At 49.1% G+C, this 22349-nt stretch overlaps 1 protein-coding gene across 1 annotated transcript in view; it reads left to right on the top strand.

Moving 5' to 3' along the window:
• Positions 1 to 16802, top strand: part of LOC138521883 (E3 ubiquitin-protein ligase TRIM39-like) — a 134899-nt gene extending 118097 nt beyond the window's left edge. Inside the window, exon 8 of the mRNA XM_069635045.1 lies at positions 16020 to 16802. Within this exon, the coding sequence (XP_069491146.1) occupies positions 16020 to 16549 (530 nt within the window). The 3' untranslated portion in view covers positions 16550 to 16802. The remainder of the gene's footprint in view (positions 1 to 16019) is intronic.
• Positions 16803 to 22349: the final 5547 nt, after the last annotated feature.

Below are 22349 nucleotides of genomic sequence, written 5' to 3'. Positions count from 1 at the left end.
GGGGCCGGTTAACATCCTTTCTTCCAGCATGGGAGGGAATAACATCAGACCGCTGGGTGCTTTCCACCGTAGCCTGCGGCTACTGTATAGAGTTCAACAGTTACCCAACATACAGACCCCCGAGGGGACGCCGCATGACACCAGAACACCTCGCCATCCTTCTCCAAGAATTGGACCAACTGCTGGAAAAAGGAGCCATAGAGGTTGTGCCTCTATCTCAGGTAACGGAAGGTATTTATTCAGTGTACTTCCTTGTACCCAAAAAGGATCTAACCATGCGCCCTGTATTAGATCTGCGCCCAGCGAACACGTTTGTCAAACCTCAAAAGTTTCGTATAGTGACCTTACAGGAGGTGATCCCACTGCTATCACAGGGAGATTACATGGCGGCACTGGACATGAAAGATGCATACTTTCATATTTTAATGTTGCCAGCGCACAGAAAATACCTCAGGTTCATGATAGAGGGCAAACACTACCAGTTCAGAGTGCTACCCTTCGGCATAGCATCTGCTCCAAGGGTATTCACGAAGGTACTGGCAGTGGCAGCGGCCCACCTGCGCAGGTTATCCACCCCAGTATACCCTTACCTCGACGACTGGCTCATAACAGGGGACTCTTACGAGACATGCTTCTCAAACACCCAAAAGACTGTAGACCTTTTGTTCCAGCTGGGCTTCTCCATCAACGAGAAGAAGTCCAGCTTAGACCCCACCCAAGTCAAACAATTCCTAGGGGCTCTAATTCGAACAAAGGACGGCCTAGTTTTCTCCTCCAACGAGAGGGTCCAAAACATGCTGTTTCAGATCCCTAAATATGTGGCAGGTCGAGAGGTGACGGTGCGCAAAGCAATGCGCTTGCAAGGAATGATGGCGTCGTGTATTTATTTGGTACCAGACGCGCGCCTGCGCATGCGCCCAATGCAAGAGTGGCTCAACAGCCAGTGGTGTCAGGCCAGCGGACAATGGGACGATCTAGTGGTGGTCTCGCAGGCCTTGGTTCTCTCGCTACGATGGTGGACAAAGGAAAACCTGATAATAGGGAAACCTTTTGCCACACCCGCGGTGGAGGCCACTCTAACCACGGACGCATCCCTCACAGGATGGGGGGCTCACCTATCCCATCAGACTGCTCACGGAGTGTGGACTCCGAGCGTAGCATCCAAGCACGTAAACCTACTGGAGCTACTGGCGGTGTTCAAACCACTAAAAGCCTTCCAAGAACACCTACAAGGGAAGACAGTGATGGTCCTTACAGACCGCACCACAGCCATGTACTACATTAACAAGCAGGGGGGCATCCACTCTCCAGGACTGTCCAAGCTGTCCCAGAATATATGGAAGTGGGCTCTCAGACACAACATGTTCCTACTGTCACAACACGTCCCATGGGAACTCAATCTGCTAGCAGACGAACTCAGCAGAGACTTCCCCCTGCCCGAAGAGTACGAATGGCGATTACACAAAGACATCGTCTTAGACGTCTTCACGCAATGGGGATTCCCCGAAATAGACCTGTTCGCAACTCTGGAAAACTCACAAAGCCAAAGTTACGCCTCCAGGTACCCCCAGAACCAGTCCAAGGGGAACGGTCTGTCGATTCAATGGTCAGGGAAATTTGTTTACGCTTTTCCCCCCCGACTCCCCTTCTCAACAAAGTTGTGCACAAGATGCACCAGGAACAAGTTACCATGATACTAGTGGCCCCGATGTGGGCCCGGCAGCCATGGTTCGCTCACTTGATGGAGATGTCTATATCTCCCCCAGTGAAACTTCCCTGCCCGTACAACATGCTGTCACAAGACAAGGGCAGGACATTTCATCCATGCCCTCAGAACATGAATTTAGCAGCCTGGCTCCTGAGATCATAGAATTTGGACATCTACAACTCCCGCAGAGATGTATGGACATCCTCAGGGAAGCCAGAAAACCTAATACTCGCCACTGCTATTCTAGCAAGTGGAGAAGATTTGTCATCTGGTGTAGAGGAAAGAGCATCAACCCGGTTAACTGCTCTCCCACACATATTGTTCTGTACCTAACCTATTTATTGGAATCAGGTCTAGTGTTCAATTCCATTAAAGTCCACCTTGCGGCACTTTCTGCATACACCACTTCCCAACTTAAAGTGTCGTGGTGGAAGATCCCAGTTATCAAGGCCTTCATGGAGGGGGTAAAGAGAATACACCCTCCAATAGCTAACCCAGCTCCCGGATGGGACTTAAATGTGGTACTTACCAGACTCATGGCCTCGCCATTTGAACCCATGCACAAGGCAACTCTTAAGGACCTCACCCTTAAGACTGCTTTTCTAATAGCTATCACCTCCATTAGGAGAGTACGTGAACTACAGGCTCTTTCTGTTCTAGACCCCTTCGTAACAGTTCACAAAGATAAGGTGGTTCTACGCACACACCCAAGGTTTGCACCGAAATTCATCTCGAAATTTCATGTAAACCAGTCAATAGAACTACCAACGTTCTTTCAAAACCCTTCCAACTTGGGAGAAAAAAGTCTGCATACACTGGATTTACGCAGAGCTGTCATGTTCTACATGGAAAGAACCAGGCCACTAAGAAAGACTAATCAGTTCTTTGTCTCGGTGGCAGCAGGAAGAAAAGGAGATGCAGTCTCAAAGTCCACTATATCTAGATGGATTGTTCAATGCATCACTCTGTTTCTCTCTTGCTAAGAGAGAACTACCCTTCAAGCCAAGAGCACATTCTACTCGAGGCACTGGGGCATCCATAGCATTCATTGCAAATGTTCCCCTTGAGTCCATCTGCAAAGCGGCTACCTGGAGTTCTGTGCACACCTTTACAAAACACTACTGTCTAGATGCACACTCTAGATCTGACTCCCAGGTGGGACAGGCAATATTAAGACATCTTTTCTCTACTGTTCCTTCTCATAACCCACCGCCAACTCCGGGTACTGCTCGCTAGTCTATGCGCAGCATGTGATTCTAAGCAGATTAACAAACATCAGAAGACAATGCATTACTTACCGTAAAAGCATTTCTGATGGTTGTATCTGCTTAGATTCACATGCGCCCACCCTTCCTCCCCGCTCGGATGGAAGGAACATAGACATCTTTCTACATCTCTCTCTTTTCTGTACTCACTCACTTATAGAAGGCTCCCTCAGGGCAGAAAAAATACAAACAGAGGGACCTCGACGCGTGAGGGATTGTGGGTACAACGCACGTCACTATAGGGATAGTGTTACAGACACGCCTTGTCGACGTCCCCTTTTTGACTACGAAAAACAAAATGCAATACTCCGCAGTGACCACTGGCTGTCGGACCTATGCACAGCATGTGAATCTAAGCAGATACAACCATCAGAAATGCTTTTACGGTAAGTAATGCATTGTCATACACATCCTGCAAGAAACAAGATACATAAGAGGAGAAGAACGAAGGGTTCTGTCCGCCAGACAAGGAACTGAACACTGGGGCTCTGGCCCACTCAGAAAAGCCGGCGTTGGCATTCTAATTAGCAAAGGACCTAAATTAGAAGTTTTGAAAACTTGGACTGATGTAAGCGGTATAGCAATTGTGCTGGTGGGTTGAATACAGGGCACCACCATTACACTCGCCTCTATATACGCCCCCAATACTGGACAGTCCAAATTCTTGCAACAGATAGTCCCCAAAGTCATGCTCGAAGCGGAAGGCAAAGTGGTCCTGGGAGGCGGCTTTAACATGTGGGCAGATCCAGCTCTTGATAGACAGGCCGGGAACCCGCCTGCAAACAAACCACCTGAGGCCGGCCGCCCAGATGTGATCGAGATGATGGACACCTATAAACTCAAAGACGCATGGCGCTATATGAACCCCCAACAAAAAGGCTTTACATTCTACTCCGCACCACATGCCACATATACCAGAATTTATTATATATACCTCACACCGGGCCTAACTGACACGATTTCTTTATCAAAGGTAATCCGGTAACTTGGTCAGACCATGACATGGTCACAGTCGTCCTCAGTCGTTTGGCGCTCCCCCGAAGGAACTCGAAATGGCGCTGTAATGAAACACTCTGGAAGGACCCGGTATTCTACGAACAACTGGCGAAGGACATTGGCAAATACTTCGAACGAAACAACACAGGCAAAGTCTCAAAACACATAGTATGGGAGGCGGGGAAAGCCACATGGCGAGGCATAATAATGAAGGAAGGGGCCGCAAAGAAAAGGGAATGAACTTTGATAGAAAACAAGCTTAGAAACGAAATATCACAGTTAGACCGTTGCGTGCAATCCACCGGCACCGAGAGAGAAAAGAGAATAGCGGAGGCATCCAGGAAGAGAGGAACTGCGTCAATTGGAGATTGGCCAAGTCGTGTGCAAACTCCAATTTCTGAAACCGAAACATTACGAGAAAGGAGACAAAGCGGATGCGCTACTAGCAGCCAGGCTACGAGGACAACTAGCAGAGAGATGGGTGGCCGCCATAGAAAACAGAAACGACCCGCATGCGGAACGCCCCATCAACATCCCTGAGGTCTTCGCAGACTTCTATGAGAAACTATACACCTCGGAAGCCATACCAGATGAAGAGGTCATCACTGAATCTATGAACAAGATAACTATCCCAAGACTAACCCAAGAAAAAGTAGATGCACTCGAATCCCCCATCACGGAAAAAGAAGTAGAAGAAGCTATCAAAAGGCTCCTGACCGGGAAAGCCCCTTTGAACGATGGTTACACGGCAGGGTTCTACAAAACCTTCATTGACCCCCCTCCTCCATTCATGGTTGAGCTCTTTAACCACATTCTCCAAACCAGTTCAGCACCTGAATCCTTCTCCGAAGCATTAATCACAGTCATTCCTAAAGACGGCAAAGACCCCAAGCAGTGCGCATCCCACCGTACTATTTCTCTCCTCAACATTGATGCCAAAATCTACACACGGGTCCTCACAGCAAGGCTGGAAACACACATGCCCTCCATAATCCACAATAATCAGGTTGGATTTATCCTTGGTAGACAGGGAGCCGACTCCACTCGCAAGACCCTCCACCTGATACACCAAGGCCAAGAAAATGCCTAATACACCTGCACTACTCGCAATATACACTGAGAAAGCATTTGATAGTCGAATGGCACTTTCTGGAAGCAACACTAAAAAAAATAGGCCTCGGACCGATACTTCGGCGAGGAATTAAAGCAGTATACACCTCGCCCCGAGCATCCGTATCAGTGAACTCACAGTACTCTCGCTGGTTCCCACTGAGCAGAGGCATGAGGCAAGGATGCCCCCTCTCCGCAATATTTTTCGCGCTATCTCTGGAACCCCTAGCCCAAACGCTCAGAGCAGACAAAGGTATTGAGGGCTTGCGCGTCAACGGAAGGGAATACAAATTGGCCTTATATGCTGACGACATTCTACTCCATGTGCAAAATCCCATGACATCAATACCTCACGCTATACAACTCATCGACGAATATGGCGCAAATCCATTTTCTTCCCGCTACACGAACTCACCACGCACCAGTTCTCTGAATTCACCCAGCTGGGCCTTACTATTGGAGGCCCGACACTCCGGTATCTGGGTATGAACTTGACGAGAAATGTTGCTGACATATACAAAGCCAACTTTCCACAACTCCTCACCTCATTCCACGCCGACCTTGCGAGATGGCAACCCCTCACGATCTCATGGATGGGACGTCTCAACGCCATCAAGATGGTTAGTCTCCCGCGCTTCCTATATCCATTCCAAGTTCTCCCCATGAAGATCCCAGAGGACTTCTTCAAACAAGTGAAAAGGGCAATAATCTGATTCCTCTGAGCCGGGAAGAAAACTAGAATATCATACGAAACTCTCATACTCCCCAAAGAACAAGGTGGGTTCGGCCTTCCCGACATGGAACGATACTACCAGGCAGTCCAGCTAAGAGTCCTCATTCCTCATCTAAGAGACAGAAAAGACCTAAAGTGGGTCCAACTGGACAATGATAACTTGACCCTGGCGACACTCTCGGAATGGCTCTGGGTCCCCAGACCAAAGCTCACACGAAAATTGTGCGACCATCCCATCCTCGGGATGATATGGAACATATGGTATGAGGGTAAAGGAATGACAGGCATAACCACATGGCCGTCCCCCCTAAGCCACCTATGGGCTCCTGGAATCAGAGAGGAAATCCCCGAACAATCCAGGTACCAAACCTGGTTTGAAGCAGGGCTTGAACGAGTGGGCCAACTATGGAGAGAGGGCAAATTCATAGCAATCTCAGACCTGGAGGAAGCCCTCCAACTGCACCCGATACCGATTTTCCTCTACCTACGCCTAAAGGGAGTCCTATCTAAACGAGAATGGCGTGCCAAGATACATAGAGAACTTACCGCATTTGAGAAAATCCTTGACACGACCACCACGAATAAAGGTTTGATATTGTGCATCTATGGCGCTCTGATCAACAAAGGTCAGTACTCGATCCTAAGCCTTAAAGACAAATGGGAAAAGGACTTCAACAGAGAATTCGACCAACAGGCATGGGATACAATCTGTAAAACACCCTCAAATATCAATCGCCGCACAATACAAACTTCACACAGTAAAATGACTCCATAGATGGCATTATGACCCCCATAGACTATCCAAAATGTATCAAACCAACAGCCCAAAATGCTGGAGGCAATGCGTAATGGAGGCCGACTACTGGCACATGTGGTGGGATTGCCCCAAAGTACGCATATATTGGAACAAGGTGTTCGGATGGATCAAGCGAATAGATGGCATCGAAAGAAATGCAACACCCCTCTTGACTCTATTTGGCCTAGAAGAAGACGAGGATGAACTAACCCGGATAAAAGGACTAGCATCCCCGCTCCTAGTAGCAGCGAGAGCAGGCCTAGTCATTAAATGGAAATTCCCACACCTCCCAACAAAAAAAGAATGGACTGGTATCGCAATGAATATATACACAATGGAGAAAATCACGGCGACCCTCCAGAGAAAAATAGCGCGCCACAAAGAAATGTGGTGTGACTTTGCTGAATTGCACGCCCCAAACCAAGGACGAAGTTGAACCAACGACTCAATCCCGCTTCCATTTATACACTTGAGTGAGGGCCAGACCCCACGCATCAACCTGCAGGTGAGAGGACCTGTTGCTAGCCATGAACACAAGCGAACAAATTAAGACATATGTCACAATCGCTAGAAGTGTACGTCGCTTCCAACGCAATGTGCAAAAACAACTGATCGCCTCGGGGGGAGGGGGTAGGGGTAGGGGTGATAGAACGTTAAAATGGAGGGAAATGTTGGCAGCAACAGCTGTATGGTTTTGTTGAAGTGCAATGTTAAATTGATGTAACAAAACGAAAATGACAAAGCCTACCTCTTCTTGTTATCTACATGTTTCAAAATCAATAAAATTTAAATTAAAAAAAAACAATATGGTCAAGCGGATTTAAGTTGGAGGCTACCAAGATAGCCTAAAACAATACCATGGTTATTTAAGATAACCGCGGTACAAAAAATAGGGTAGTTACCGCTGCCACCAGCCAAGTCTTAATGGAAAGGGAACAAAACAATGCTCCAAGAGAAAGAGACAAAAAGGGATAAGTAGTAACCCTTTTCAGTACCCCATGTAAGATGGTTTGTACAGGGTCTGTGGTTTTAAAAAGAGACTAGTAAGTTAATGGCAACTTTACATTTTCTGGGGACAGTAGTCAGCCCCAGAAAATGGAGTCTGAGTTGGGAAGTCTAAAAGACAACCCTGTGTTACTGCACTGAAGGTGCTGTGTAACACACAGTAAAAAGATGATGCCTGTGGAGTAGGTGAGGCTCCACAGTCTATGAACAAAAAAATGTCAAACACACACATCAAAACACATGTAAGAGTGGGAAAAAGGGCTCTCACTCTGACCAGGTGAAAAAAATAAATCCTAGAAATCCAGTAAAGCTGCTGAGGGACTCACTAGGTAAGGGAAATTAGCCATATATGAGAATTCTCCCTAACACTCGCCCCCCCCAGACTAAGGGACAGGAGGATTTAATCCACTCCTGGATGAATCTCTACCTCTAGGCGGTTAAAAACATCCTATGGAGACCATCAGCATTTTGATGGTGTGACATCCTGCTCTGTGCTCAATGGTGAAATCAAACCCTTGCAGGCAGATTGACCATCTCAGTAGTTTTGGGTTCTACCCTTTCATTTGCATTAACCATCTCAAGGGTTGGTGGTCTGTCTGAATCACAAAGGTAGATCCATACAAGTATGGTCTAAACCTCTTCAGAGACCACACAATGGCAAAACATTCACACTCTGTGGTTGCCCACCTTGTTTCTGGTTCCTTCAGTTTCCTACTGATGAAGCAAATGGGGTGCTCCCTACCCTTCTCATCCAGTTGACTAAGGACTGCATCTATACCTATATTGGAGGCATCTGTCTGCACAATTAAGGGTTGGTGATAATCAGGAACTCTTAGGACTGGAACATGACAAAGGGCTTTCTTCAGGCTTTCAAAGGCTTGAGTGCACTCCTCATTCCATCTAACCTTTTTAGGGAATTTTGGAGAGGAGATTACATTCAAGGGAGAAGCTATGGCCCCATATTTCTCTTTGAAATTCCTGTAGTACCCAGTGAGACCTAGGAAAGCTCTCACTTGGGTTTGAGTAGTAGGGGTGGCCCAGTTTTGCACAGCTTGTACTTTGCTGGCAATGGCCTTATTTCACCCCCTCCTACCTCATGACCAAGGTAGACCACTTTGCTCTGACCAATTTGACATTTACTTACCTTTATGGTCAGATGGGCCTGCTCAAGAGCCTGCAAAACATATCCTAAGTGATCAATATGTTCTTTCCATGTAGGGCTGAACACTGCAGTGTCATCCAAGTATGCCATGCAGAAGTCCTCCATCCCATTCAGAACTTGATTGACCATCCTTTGGAATATAGTAGGTGCATTCTTTAATCCAAAAGGCATAACCTTAAACTGGCAGAGGCCTGCTGGGGTTGAGAATGCAGTTTTCGCCTTGGCATGGTTTGTCAAGGCTATTTGCCAATAGCCTGAAGTTAGGTCAAATGTACTGAGGTACTTGGCTGAACCAAGTCTATCCACCAGCTCATCTGTCCTTGGCAAGGGATGGGCATCAGTCTTCGTGACTGCATTTAGAGCTCTATAGTCCAACAGAATCTCAACTCCTTGGATCCTGCCTTTGGTACTAGTACAACTGGACTAGACCATGGACTGGTAGAGGGCTCTATAACCTCGAGATCAAGCATCTTGTTGACCTCTTCCTTCTTTGATGTGGGATCTCACATGTTCTGACATTCTGTATCCTCTGCTTTTCACAGGTAAACAGTCACCAGTGAGAATATCATGCTGGCCCAAACGGGTTAAGCCTGGTGAAAGTGAAAACAGGGAAGCAAACTGATTCAACAGAACTTTGCACTCCTCCTGTTGTTCAGAAGTCAGCTGAGAAGATAGATTAACTCCTTCTTTTTTCTCATCCAAAGGTTGGCCTCTGAGGAGGTCAGGTAGAGGTTCACTCTCCTCCTCCTCTTGAGCTGAAGCTAGAAGCAAAGCTCCCACTTCTGGTCTCGAGACATATGCCTTCAACTGGTTGGTGTGAAAGACTCTGGGAGCCTCCTTAGGTCTGCCTAAGTCCACCAAATAGTTCACCTCTCCAGGTTTGTCTACAACCTTGAAGGGTCCTATCCATTTGTCCTGCAAGGCCCTCTCCCTTGTTGGCACCATAACTAATACAAGCTGGTCTTGAGTAAACTCAACCATGCTGGCCTTCTGGTCATGCTAATGTTTTACCAGAGCCTGACCTGCTTTCAAGTTATTACTAGCTTCTGCCATCATGTGTGAGATTCTCCTCCGGAGACCTATCACATAGTCAGTCACTCTGACTGGCTTGGGGGAAGGAGCACTCTACTACGCCTCCTTAATCAGGGCCAAAGACCTCTGCCTGGATGGCCATAAAGAAGCTCAAAGGGACTGTAACCAACTCCCTCCTGAGGGACTTCTCTATAAGCAAAGATAACGCATGGCAGTAGAGGGTCCCACTTTCTTCTAAGGGGTTCCTCTAAAGCACCTATCATGCTCTTCATGGTACGATTAAACCTCTCTACCAGACCATTTGTTTGTGGATGGTAGGCTTTAGAGAACTTGTGAGTGGCACCACAGTTTTTCCACATGGTTTGCATGTAGTGGGACATAAAATTGGATCCCCTGTCGGATATCACTTCCTTAGGAAACCCTACTCTGGTAAAAATACCAAGTAGAACCTTAGCCACAGCCTGAGCTGTAACAGTTCTCATAGGTATAGCTTCTGGGTATCTTGTAGCATGGTCCACTACAACCAGGATATTCCTGTTCCCTGAAGTTGTGGGAGGGTCAAGGGGACCAACAATGTCGATGCCCACCCTCTCAAAGGAACTCCCGCCACTGGGAGGGGCACCAGGGGTGCCACATTCTTGGCTCAACTCTTGCCAGGGGTTTGGCAAGTGTGACAGCTCCTACAGAATTTGTCAACTTCTGCACCCATCTTAGGCCAGTAGAAGTAGAGGGAGAGCCTTTCCTTGGTCTTCTTGAAGCTCAAGTGACCAGCCAAAGGTATCTCATGGGCTAACTGTAGGAACTGGAGTCTGTTGGCAAGGGGCATTGCAATTCTTTTTCAGTCCCCAGGGATAGACTCAGTCGGCTCACTGTAGAAGAGGACATCTTCCCAGCTTAACCTGTGCTTTCCAACTTCTTGCCCATCAAGTTGGTTAGCAGCCTGTTGTTGAAGACCTTCAAGAGTAGGACACTCTCTTTGTCCCCTGCTGAAGCCTGCCCTGTTGGGTCCACCTTCTGCCAGTAAAGACTGCAGCTCAGGATGGTCAACAGGGTCAAGATCTCCAACTAAGACAGTGTCTTCTTCCAGATCTGACTCTTCAGAAACTGGCTCAACCACACAAGGTTTCACCTCACACTCTGCCTCAGCAGGTGGAGGAGTCACAGGTGTGACTTTGGACAATGTTGGGGATTTCCTTGTTGATAGCACAGGGGTGCTGTCTGACTTTTTCCTGGAGGTCTTGGGTTTCCCCTTTGCCTCATTCTTCTTAGAAATATCAGTGAGCAACTCCTGTGGGGTGGGAGTGATAGTTTCCTCTATCACCTCCTCTGGAGAGCCTCTCATGGTCCTCTCTCTTGCAGGCCTAGTGAGCTCATGTCTCCTTTTACTGGGAGGCCTGGGGGTGCTTGACACAACTGCAAGTGTTTTTAGGTCATTACCCAACAGGACTCTCCCAGGTACTTCACTCTGCACACTAACAGGTATCTTGACAGTCATATCATTACACTGGATGAGAGCTGGTAACTGGGGAAGCATTTGCACAGGGCCTCCAGCTAACTTGGTGAGGCGTTTGGGTGCCTTAGCAACATCCTCCACCTTGAAAAAAGATTCATCCACCACAGTTATGCTGGCTCCAGTGTCTCTGATGGCAGGGGTCTCCTGGCCATTCACAAGAACACTATCTTTATAATACTCTGTAGTATTATCTGGGATGGAATTATAGACATCTAAATTCTGTTGTTCCCACAAGCCCAGGGACACTAAAGACACACTAGCTGAGACTCTCATGGGTTCATCAGCCAGTAGGTGAAAGTTTCCACTGGCCATGGGTACTTCTTCCTCTGGGGAGAAGGCTAAGGAGACCGTGTGGACCCCTGAAGGTTTACCCTTACATCTGGGATCCCCTTTCACATGGTCAGTTGACCCACAAGCATAACATTTCCCAAATGTCTTGAGGAATGGGGTTTGTTCTGACCTCCATCTGGTTTGGGTCCAGATGGTGCACTAGCCTAATTTGGTTTCCCTTGTGGTTTACCCTTATGTTGCTGTTTGTGGCCCTCTTTTGGATTGGAGGTATTAGAATTCTCCTTGTTATCTTTTTTTGGCTGCTTTCCATCATCCTTTTTCTGAGTTGCCCCAGAATCCTTGTGAGTAGCCCTGTTGGCAACCCACAAGTCAACAGCTTTAACTAACTTCTTTGGATCTATCTCCTTAGAATCAGCCAAGTGCTGTCTGAGCTCAGGAGAGCAGGCATCATAAATTGACTCCAACATAACACGATTTCTCAGACCTTCATAAGTGTTCACTCTGTAACCCTTAACCCAACCATCTAACTTCTTCAAACATTCAGATACCCAGGTAGCCCAAGGGGTACCATCATGCTTTTTGAGGGTCCTAAACCTCTTAAGGTACTGGGAAGGGGTCTTCCCAAATCTAGCAATTAAAGCTAGCTTCACACACTCATAATCCCTCTTATCCTCCTCCCCCAACTCCATAACAACATCAGATGCAACAGGGGGTAGCCTAGAGAAGAGCCAGGGAAGCAACTGATTCCCTGTGAGTCCTTGAATCCCATGGTTATATTCAAACATTGCCAACCAATCCAAAACATCAAGCTTAACCTCATACATACCCATAATCTCTTTAGGCATACAGGGTCTCTTAGGACTGGAAGACCAAGAGGACTCTGGGAGAGAAGCATTTTCAACAGACAATCTTTTCATTTCTAGTTCATGATTCAACTCCATTTCTCTGAACTTAAGTTCTTGGTGCTTTTGTTCAGTTTGAGCATTTAAATGTTTGAATTCCAGTTCAAGCCTCATCTTTTCTAGAGCAATGAATTCAGGACTGAGTGTAGGACCTGATGGGGTCCCAGTGGACAAAGGTTGAGGTTGCTGAGCAGACAAGGGAGCAGTGAGGCCTACATTAGGAGACACGTTTACTTCCTCTAACTCATCAGAAATAGATACACTATCATCCTCATGATTTTCCACATTTGCTGGAGAGCTAGGCATTTCAGACCCAGTCCCCAGACTTTGGTTCTTTAACAACTTTTCAACTAATTCAGACTTTTTGCCTTTGGCAGAGAGATTCCTTTCTCTACACAGATTTTTTAAATAATCCACAGTGTAACTAAGGAGGGTCTCCTGACTGTAGCTTTCCATATCGGACATGATTAATGTTGCTTTTTAGTGATGTTAGGCTTGTGGTTAGTTGATCCAAGGTAATAGCAGTACTCTAAGTGTAATTACTATACTTGATCCCACCCTGCCACCAGTGTTAGGCAGAATTATATGCAGTACCCTTTGGGAACACTACACACAATTAGGACTACAAGTGGAAGCACAAATTCACCTTTGGTACAAGCCTGTACTACCGTAAAGTGGTAGCAATGGCTGAGCAGCCAGACTTATCTCAAGAGCAAGTGAGCAGTATCAAATAGTTACACAAAGGACAGCAGTTACTATGATTCAAGCAAACACTGATTCAAGGTTTCCAAGTAAAAGAATATACATTTATTTACTTTTTATTTGTATAACATTTCCTAAAGTGAAGCAGTTCAAAAATAACATTCTTAATACACCACACCACTCCCAATAGTTGACAGACAAGTTAAGCTCACAAAATGAAGTGGGAGCAAAATGGCACTCTGTTAATTAAAAAGGGAGGGAAAGACAAAGTTAGGCAGAAAGAAGCAGTACCAGCAGGTAAGTAGTCGGGGCAATCTAGCAAGAGGAACTACCGTGATGGGATCAAGTAAAATAGGCTTAGGGCCAAAGTCAATAGGACAAAAGTCTTTTGCTCAAGGTCACACAGTTCAGGGTAGTTTGCGGTTAAGTCTTTGCCAAGAGTTCAGAACGAAGTCGGTCGCAGAAAAGTTAGCTTAAAGAGAAGAGAAGGACAAGCCCTCGGAATGGCGAAAGGTTTCACACCCATCCACCCCGGCTGGACGAAACGAACAACCGGATGTTGAACAGTACCTTAAATGGAGAAGAAGCTGTGGCTGCGGCGGACGTTCCTGGTAGTTCCAGCAGGCTCACGGTTCCTGAAGCGACTGTCGGACTGACATGAAGTAGGAAGACTGGAGGGTCCTGCACTACCCAGGGAAGAAACCAGCAGCAGAGCAAAGCAACAAATAAAAGGTGCGCTCCTTAAAACTCAAGCAGGGTCCGACCTTCCTGGCTATCCGGCACACTGTAGCTCTGTATAGCGAATTCGAGCAGAAGACGGGGTCCTGGCTTGGAGTTTGTGTGAACTGGTTGGTCCCACTAGCTCAAGGGAAGAAGATTCTTGAAAGATCCTCTGTCGTTGGAGTCTGAAGATTCGGACCTGCAGCAGGGCTTCACCGGGCGGTTCAGTCGTTGTAGGGGGCCTCTTCTATCAGCTCCTCTTCGGTTCTCTCATTCCAGTGGCGACACTTCTCTTCCAGACCCAGAGACCTGCTTTTTATGCAGTTTTCCCCCATTCACACAGCCTGGCTGTCAATCACACAGCAGGGTGGCTGTCCCGGCGCGGACAGTCCCCCAGCCAATCAAACAGGAGTGTGACTTGGGTTACCAAGGGAACCCATGGCAGGGGTCCTAAAACCCCTCCCTCACATCCTACCTACCCAGACTTTCAGGCGCCTAAAGGAGGGCTTCTGTGCAGAAGCCCGTGAAAAGATGGTGAACAAAGGAACCAAACCTGGTTTGGCGCGTAGAGACGAACGCGAGAAAGACTTTTCCAAAAAGAAATGGCGACTAAACCCAGCCGGAGCAATATTAAAAACAATATGGTCAAGCGGATTTAAGTTCGAGGCTACCAAGATAGCTTAAAACAATACCATGGTTATTAAAGATAACCGCGGTAGAAAAAAATAGGGTAGTTACCACTGCCACCAGCTAAGTGTTAATGGAAAGGGAGAAAAACAATGCTCCAAGAGAAACAGACAAAAGGGATAAGTAGTAACCCTTTTCAGTACCCCATGTAAGATGGTTTGTACTGGGCCTGTGGTTTTAAAAAGAGACTAGTAAGTTAATGGCAACTTTACATGTTCTGGGGGACAGTAGTCAGCCCCAGAAAATGGAGTCTGAGTTGGGAAGTCTAAAAGACAACCCTGTGTTACTGCACTGAAGGTGCTGTGTAACACACAGTAAAAAGATGATGCCTGTGGAGCAGGTGAGGCTCCACAGTCTATGAACACAAAAATGTCAAACACACACATCAAAACACATGTAAGAGTGGGAAAAAGGGCTCTCACTCTGACCAGGCCAGGTGAAAAAAAAAATCCTAGAAATCCAGCAAAGCTGCTGAGGGACTCACTAGGTAAGGGAAATAAGCCATATATGAGAATTCTTCCTAACACCCGCCTCACTGTCTCCTCTCTGCCTGCCTCTCTTCTGTGGCCCTCTCCCTCCCACTCTCTTCTCTGCTGTCTCGTCTCTCCCTCTTTTCCCTGCAGATCTCTTGCGCCTGCCTCAATGTCTCTTCCCTGCCTGCCTCTCTTCTGTGTCCCTCTCCCTCCCGCTCTCCTCTCAGCTTCTTTGCTGTCTCGTCTCTCCCTCTCTTCTCTGCAGATCTCTTGCACCCTCTTCACTGTCTCGTCTCTGCCTGTCTCTCTTCTGTGTCCCTCTCCCTCCCACTCTCCTCTCTGCTGTCTCCTCTCTGCCTGCTTCTCTTCTGTGTCCCTCTCCCTCCCACTCTCTTCTCTGCTGTCTCGTCTCTCCCTCTTTTCCCTGCAGATCTCTTGCGTCTGCCTCAATGTCTCTTCCCTGCCTGCCCCTCTTCTTTGTCCCTCTCCCTCCCGCTCTCCTCTCAGCTTCTCTGCTGTCTCGTCTCTCCCTCTCTTCTCTGCAGATCTCTTGCACCCGCTTCACTGTCTCCTCTCTGCCTCTCTCTCTTCTGTGTCCCTCTCCCTCCCACTCTCCTCTCTGCTGTCTTCTCTCTGCCTGTCTCTCTTCTGTGTCCCTCTCCCTCCCACTCTCCTCTGAGCTTCTCTGCTGTCTCGTCTCTGGGGAGGGGGGAGAGCTTTCCCCGTTATCTCTTGAATTTGGGGGTCACTTCAGTTTCATTAAAGAATCGAGGAACAGCTGCATTCCCGCTGGGCTGTGGGCGGGGTCTGCAGGTGTCTGGCGACAGGAGGCTGTGATTGGCTGAGCTCTCGCTGTTAGTGTAATTGATAGGCTATTGGCACCCTGTGATTGGCTGGTTTCTGAGCTGGGCTTCTCTCTTGCAGGTGAGGTGACTCTGGATCCTGGCACGGCACATCCCGCACTCATCGTGTCCGCAGATGGGAGAAGTGTGAGATGCGGAGATCGAGCCCAGAACCTGCACGACACCCCCCAGAGATTCACTAACTACCCCTGTGTCCTGGGGAGGGAGGGGCTGAGCTCCGGGAGGCATTACTGGGAGGTGGAGGTGAGGGGCAGCACGTGCTGTGAGCTGGGGGTGTGTGATGAGTCTGTGCCCAGGAAGGAGGGGATCACAACATCACCTGAGGGAGGATTCTGGACAGTGGAGCTCTGGGATGGTAAATACAAGGCTCTCACCTCCCCTCCCATCCCCCTGATCCCCCGCACTCTACCCGGGGCCCTGGGCTTCTTCCTGGACTATGAGGCGGGCAGGTTCTCGGTCTACGATGCTCAGGACCGGGCTCTGCTCTTCACCTTCCCTGGGGCCTCCTTCCCCCGCACCCTGCAGCCCTACTTCGAGACATGGAGCACCGAGGGGGGGCTGAGGATCCTCCCAGGGGCAGCAGGGGACTGAGAGCAGTGGAGCCCGACAGCAGGTAAGGGGGGGGCTGTGTCTATAGGGGGGCTGCAGGTAAGGGAGGCTGTGTCTGTGAGGGCGGGGCACGGGGGGGCTGTAGGTAAGGGGGGTGTCACGGCCCCCTGTCTCTTTAAGAGGGAGACGAGGCTCGTGAGGAAGTCATGTGACTCATGACGAAAAGGGGAGGAGTTTGGGGAGTGAAAAGTTAGTTCCTTTATATACACGAATAAAGAAAGACGTGTTACAAGAAGCTAGTGTGCATTCCGTTATTTTACAAGGCCGCTCCGGTCTAACAACTGGCGATGAGCTTGCTGTCCTCGCGCACCAGCGTCCTCCTTCACTGCGAGCCATCCCGTTACAGACCCTGTATCCTTACAAGCGGACCCGAATCCTGGGTCGCGCCAAAAAACGTCCTCCTCCGGCAATCCTGCAACGAGGGCACCCGATCCCAGGCCCCGCTTCCATCGCCACCAGACCCGATCCCTGGTTATGGTGCACTCCTCCTCCGGCGGACAAAGTCCACACGCGGACCCGGCATCTCCTCTCCTGCACGGCTCCTCCTCCAGCGGACTACGTACATACGTGGACCCGATCCCGGGCCCGTCCTCTTCTCGCCTGCACAGCCGCCACAGCCTTCCACGCGCACACAGAAAATAGCACAAATTCAGGCACAAGCCTCCTGGGGCCGCGCGGCAATCCGCCAGCAGCTAGGATCACTACTCCAGTTCACAGGTGGGTGGTGCCCCCCCCCCCCCTGCTCCAACGTGCCAGGACCCCAGCATACAAGCACCTACAGAGGGACACAGCACTACAGCATCTGACACAGCAGACGGCAGATGCCTCACTCACTTTGGGAACAAGAGCCAACCCAACCAAAATACACGATGAGCTCCCCTGACCAGGGAGGACAGGCTCAGGCACCCCCAGCACCTGTGGCCCGGTCAAACAATATGGCATGGCGAATGCCACCACCCTTTTCCCTTTTTCCAGCTGAACACCCTGATTTCGCCACACTAATCACGGCCCTCAACAAACGGCTGGTCATAGAGCCCAATAGAGATTATGAAAGATATATTTTCAACCAATGCACACAAAGGGCTCATGAAACTGTGGATGAATTCATCACAAGACTACGGATCAAAGGGGCACACTGCCAATTCCATGCATACTCCCTCGAGGAAGCCATTCGCTTGCGTGTCATTGAGGGATGTATCTCTCAGGCACTTCAAAAACAACTGCTTAGAAAACCTCTAACCATTGAGGAGGTCAGTGAAATGGCCCGAATTCTCAAAAGAGTTGATAGACAGGCAACACACATGTCTGGCTCCACGTCGACAAAACTGTATAAGACCGAAGTCATAGCGGCAATCAACACGAACAACGGCTCCAGTCAACAATCGACTCCGCGGATGCAACGTCACTGCTATCGCTGCGGGATGGCCTTCCCACATGCAGGTACTTGCCCAGCTCTCACCCAAAAATGTGGCATCTGTGGAAGGGAAGGACATTTCCAATCCCTCTGCCAGGAAGACAAGCCCTTCCCCACACCACAAGCACCCACGATGCCTCAATATAGGTCATACCAGAGGCCACCGCAAACACAGCCCTATCAAATGTGACCATACCAGCAAGGACCTCGAAGGTACATGGGGCGCCGACATCCCACTACACTCCGTAGGGTTTTTCAGATGTCGCCTCATCCATCAGAGCCGTGCCACAACATCAACCATCCACGTGATTAGAAGCCCGACAAAAGGGAGGTGCCTCCTAAGATACAAAACAGCCTCAGATCTGGGACTGATAGACATTCACGTGCAGGAAAATGACACCATCCTCTCCATGGCTTCCCCACCTGAACCAGGGAATCGAATCTGTTCCATGCAAGTCAATGCATCAACTCCATCACGAAGGAAACAATCCTGGCTGAATACCCACTCCTATGCACAGGGCTTGGGAAAGTGAAAGGCCCACCAGTCAAACTACACATTGACATGTCTGTTCGTCCTCTTCCCCAACACCCACGCAGAGTTGGCTTCCATCTCCAGTCAGCTGTGTCGAATGAACTCAAACAACTACTAAAGAATGACATCATCGAGCCGGCCACGGGCTCAACCCCATGGGTCTCACCTCTTGTCATAGTCCCAAAGGAGGGTGGTCACCTAAAACTCAGCGTCAACATGAGAATGGCCAACACCGCGATTCAGAGAGAGAGAGACATCCTAGCCCAAAAATAGAGGACATGATCGTACAGCTCAACAAAGCTGTCCTCTTTTCTAAGCTTGACCTAAACCAGGGCTACCATCAAATGGAGCTCCACCCTGAATCCAGGGTCATCACCACCTTTGCCACGCACAATGGACTGTTCCGCTACAAATGCCTGAACTTCGGCATATCGTCGGCGGCAGAGATCTTTCATGAAGCGATACGACAAATCATTCGACCAATAAAAGGAACACTTAACTATAGTGATGACATCCTTGTATTTGGAAGATCTAAGAACGAACATGACACCGCTCTAAGAGCAACTTGCCAAGCCATCCAAGAAGCAGGCCTCACGCTTAACATAGAAAAGTGCAGGTTTAGCAAATCTAAACTCAAATATTTTGGACACATATTTTGAGCGGACGGTATGACCCCGGACCCTGATAAAGTTTCGACCATCTTCAATCTGCAAGAGCCCTGCCAAACGGCGGACATTCGATCATTCCTGGGCATGGCAGGCTACTACTCCAGATACAGTCCCCATTTTGCCACCATCACTGACCCACTGCGACGTCTACTGTAGACGAACATCCTGTTTACATGGTCCAATGAATGCCAAGCAGCTTTCGACTCCATCAAGCAAGCACTAGCGGAAGCCAGGAGGCTCGCTTACTTTGACCCGGAATGGCATACATAGATTGTGGTAGATGCCAGCCCAGTGGGACTGGGTGCCATCTTAGCCCAAACCAGCGGCTCAGATGCCTATCCCAGACACATTGTAGCCTATGCCAGTAAAGCACTGGCCCCTCCGGAATCCGCATACACACATGCTGAAAAAGAAAGCTTCGCAGCAGTATGGGCGTGTGAACACTTCCACGATTTCGTTATTGGGAAGAGGTTCACCCTCATCACAGACCACCAAGCGCTCCTGTTGCTCTTTGGAAACCCCAGGACAAAAATGCCCCCGAGGATAGAGCGCTGGGGCATCAGGCTTCAAGAATACGACTTCCAAATCATTCATCGGCCAGGCCCGTTTCGAGACAAGGAGACACCGAATACATTAACTATGTCCCATCCAACGCCCTACCACCGGCAATCTCCCTAGAGACAGTAGCGCTAGCCTTGGCAGCAGACCCGTCGATGGCCCTAGCCATCAGCCTAACTGAAACCAACAAATGGAAGGATTTCGGTCATGCGTTACTCTGTCATCCAAGATCCACACAGAATTAGCTGTACAAGACAACTCCATCCTCCTGCGAGGCTGCAGACTAGTCCTCCCAGCGACACTGCGCTCTGAAGTTATCAAGACAGCCCATGAAGGGCATCGAGGTGCAGACAATACCAAGAGACAATTGAGGTGCCATGTATGGTTCCCGTTCTTGGACGTATGGTGGACCGGTGGGTGAAAAACTGTGTACCTTGCCAATGCACAGCCAGAGCTGAACCCCCAGTCCCACTTCAGCCAACTCAAATGCCAGACCATCCATGGGAAAGAGTCACCGTTGACTTCTATGGACTGCTTGAATCAGGCGACTATCTACTCCTCTTCATAGACGAACACTCCAGATTCCCCATCGTCAAGAAAGCAAAATCCACGGCGTTCGTTCATGTAGCCACCATATTTGATGAACTCATCAGTGAATGGGGGATTCCTGAAGTCATCAAATCGGACAATGGTCCACCCTTCATTGGCAATGAATTTGGAATATTTGCAAAACACATGGGATTCAAACATCAAAAAATAACACCACGATGGCCCCAGGCCAATGGCATGGCAGAAAGATTCATGGCATCCATCAAAAAAGGTCCTACAAAGAGCACGAGTGGAAGGCATTGACCCACAACAGGCACTATGCCGAATGCTAAGAGACTATCGCAATACGCCTAGCGAGGCCATGAACAAAACACCAGCAGAACTGATGATGAGGAACAAAGTCTGCACTAGGGTAGTCAGCAACTCAGGAAACCAGCCCGTAGCAGACCCAGAGGTTCTAAAGAGAGATGGCGAGAGAAAGGAGAAGACAAGATTATCAACGGATGAGCGCAGAGGAGCTCGCCCGAAGAAGTTCCACATAGGGGATGAGGTATGGGTCCAACAGCCCATGCAGAGAAAAACTGACCCCCAGTTTGCACCAGTACCCCTTCAAGTCACGGCAGTAAAAGGGACAATGATCACTGGCTCAAACGCTGAGAAAGAAGTAACGAGTAACAGTTCGCTGTTTAAACTTATCAGCAGAAGAGAAGAAGGAAGATCACTGACTCTTGAGCCAGACCCCGAGGACCCGAGAGTAAACACGTGGATTACTCCAGAGCCACCAAGCCAGCAGCCAGAGGAATCGTGTGACATGCCAGATGGACATGTGAGACCAGAGGCTGCCCGCCGACCACAGAGGAATGTCAGGAGGCCTCCCCGACTACTTGAAGAATGCTAACAGAGCGTAAGGACATTTGTCCGGGGCTTTGTCACGGCCCTCTGTCTCTTTAAGAGGGAGGCAAGCCTCGTGAGGAAGTCACATGACTCGTGACGAAACGGGTAGGAGTTTGGGGAGTGAAAAGTTAGTTATGTTATATACACGAATAAAGAAAGATGTGTTACAAGAAGCTGGTGTGCGGTCCGTTATTTTACAAGGCCGCTCCGGCCGAACAGGGGGCTGTGTCTAGGAGGGGACTAAGTGGGGCAGCAGGTATGGTGGGGCTGTGTCAGTGTGGGGGGGCTGCGGTGTGTGTATATAGGTGTGGGGGTAGTGGCTCGTCTTTATGGGGGGGGGCACTGCTCGCCCTTGCAGTGTCTGTTGTAGGGGGCTCACCTGTCAGTTTACTTCTGGGGGGGGGGGATTACTTCTTTCGGGCGCTGTCCTGGGATGTTTAAGAGGTGCGCGGTACCTTTGCCTCTTTTTATTGGGGGCTGGGGTTACTGTCCTGTATTTGAAAGGGAGGGGCACTGCTATTTTGATCCAGGTTATATATATATATATTTCTGAGGCTTGTGGAATCTGCTTAGATCACATGCTGTGCATAGGCCGACATCTAGTGGAAGCTGCGGAGTATTACAGTTTGTTTTTCGAAACTCGAAAATGGGCGTTGACACAGGCGTGCCAGTAATACTATCCCTAGTGTGACGTCCACTGTACCCAAGATCCCTCACGCGTCTAGGATCCTCAGATTGTTTTTTTCCGCCATACTGGTCGGAAGCATCTTGCGGAGTCCCCTGGCATTAGCCTTACTTTTGCTAATTATTGAAGTTTAAAATTATTTATTGACATTCTTCCCCACCCCAACGTCGACACTCGACGACGGCTGGAGAAGACATCGACCGTCGGCTGCTGCACGACGGATCTGGGCCTCGGAAGGCCGCTGGCCTCGGCCCGGGCCTAGTAGGCCGCTGGCCTCGGCCCTGCAAGTAGGGAGAGTGGGGGGTGGTACATACTCTTCACTCTTGGTATATAGGTACACCTTATATATTTCCAACACTTGCCAGCCCGCTGCCTAAGGTGCGTATGGAGGGTACCCCTTTCCAATTCTGCCCCAAGTGCAACCGCAAATACCCTTGGGTCGACAGGCACGCCACGTGCAATCTCTGCTTGCCGAGGGACCA

This window comes from Ambystoma mexicanum, chromosome 13, assembly GCF_040938575.1.
Source record: "Ambystoma mexicanum isolate Mex_15411 chromosome 13, UKY_AmexF1_1, whole genome shotgun sequence".
Classification (NCBI taxonomy): domain Eukaryota; kingdom Metazoa; phylum Chordata; class Amphibia; order Caudata; family Ambystomatidae; genus Ambystoma; species Ambystoma mexicanum.
This window is presented reverse-complemented; position numbering and strand designations above follow the sequence as displayed.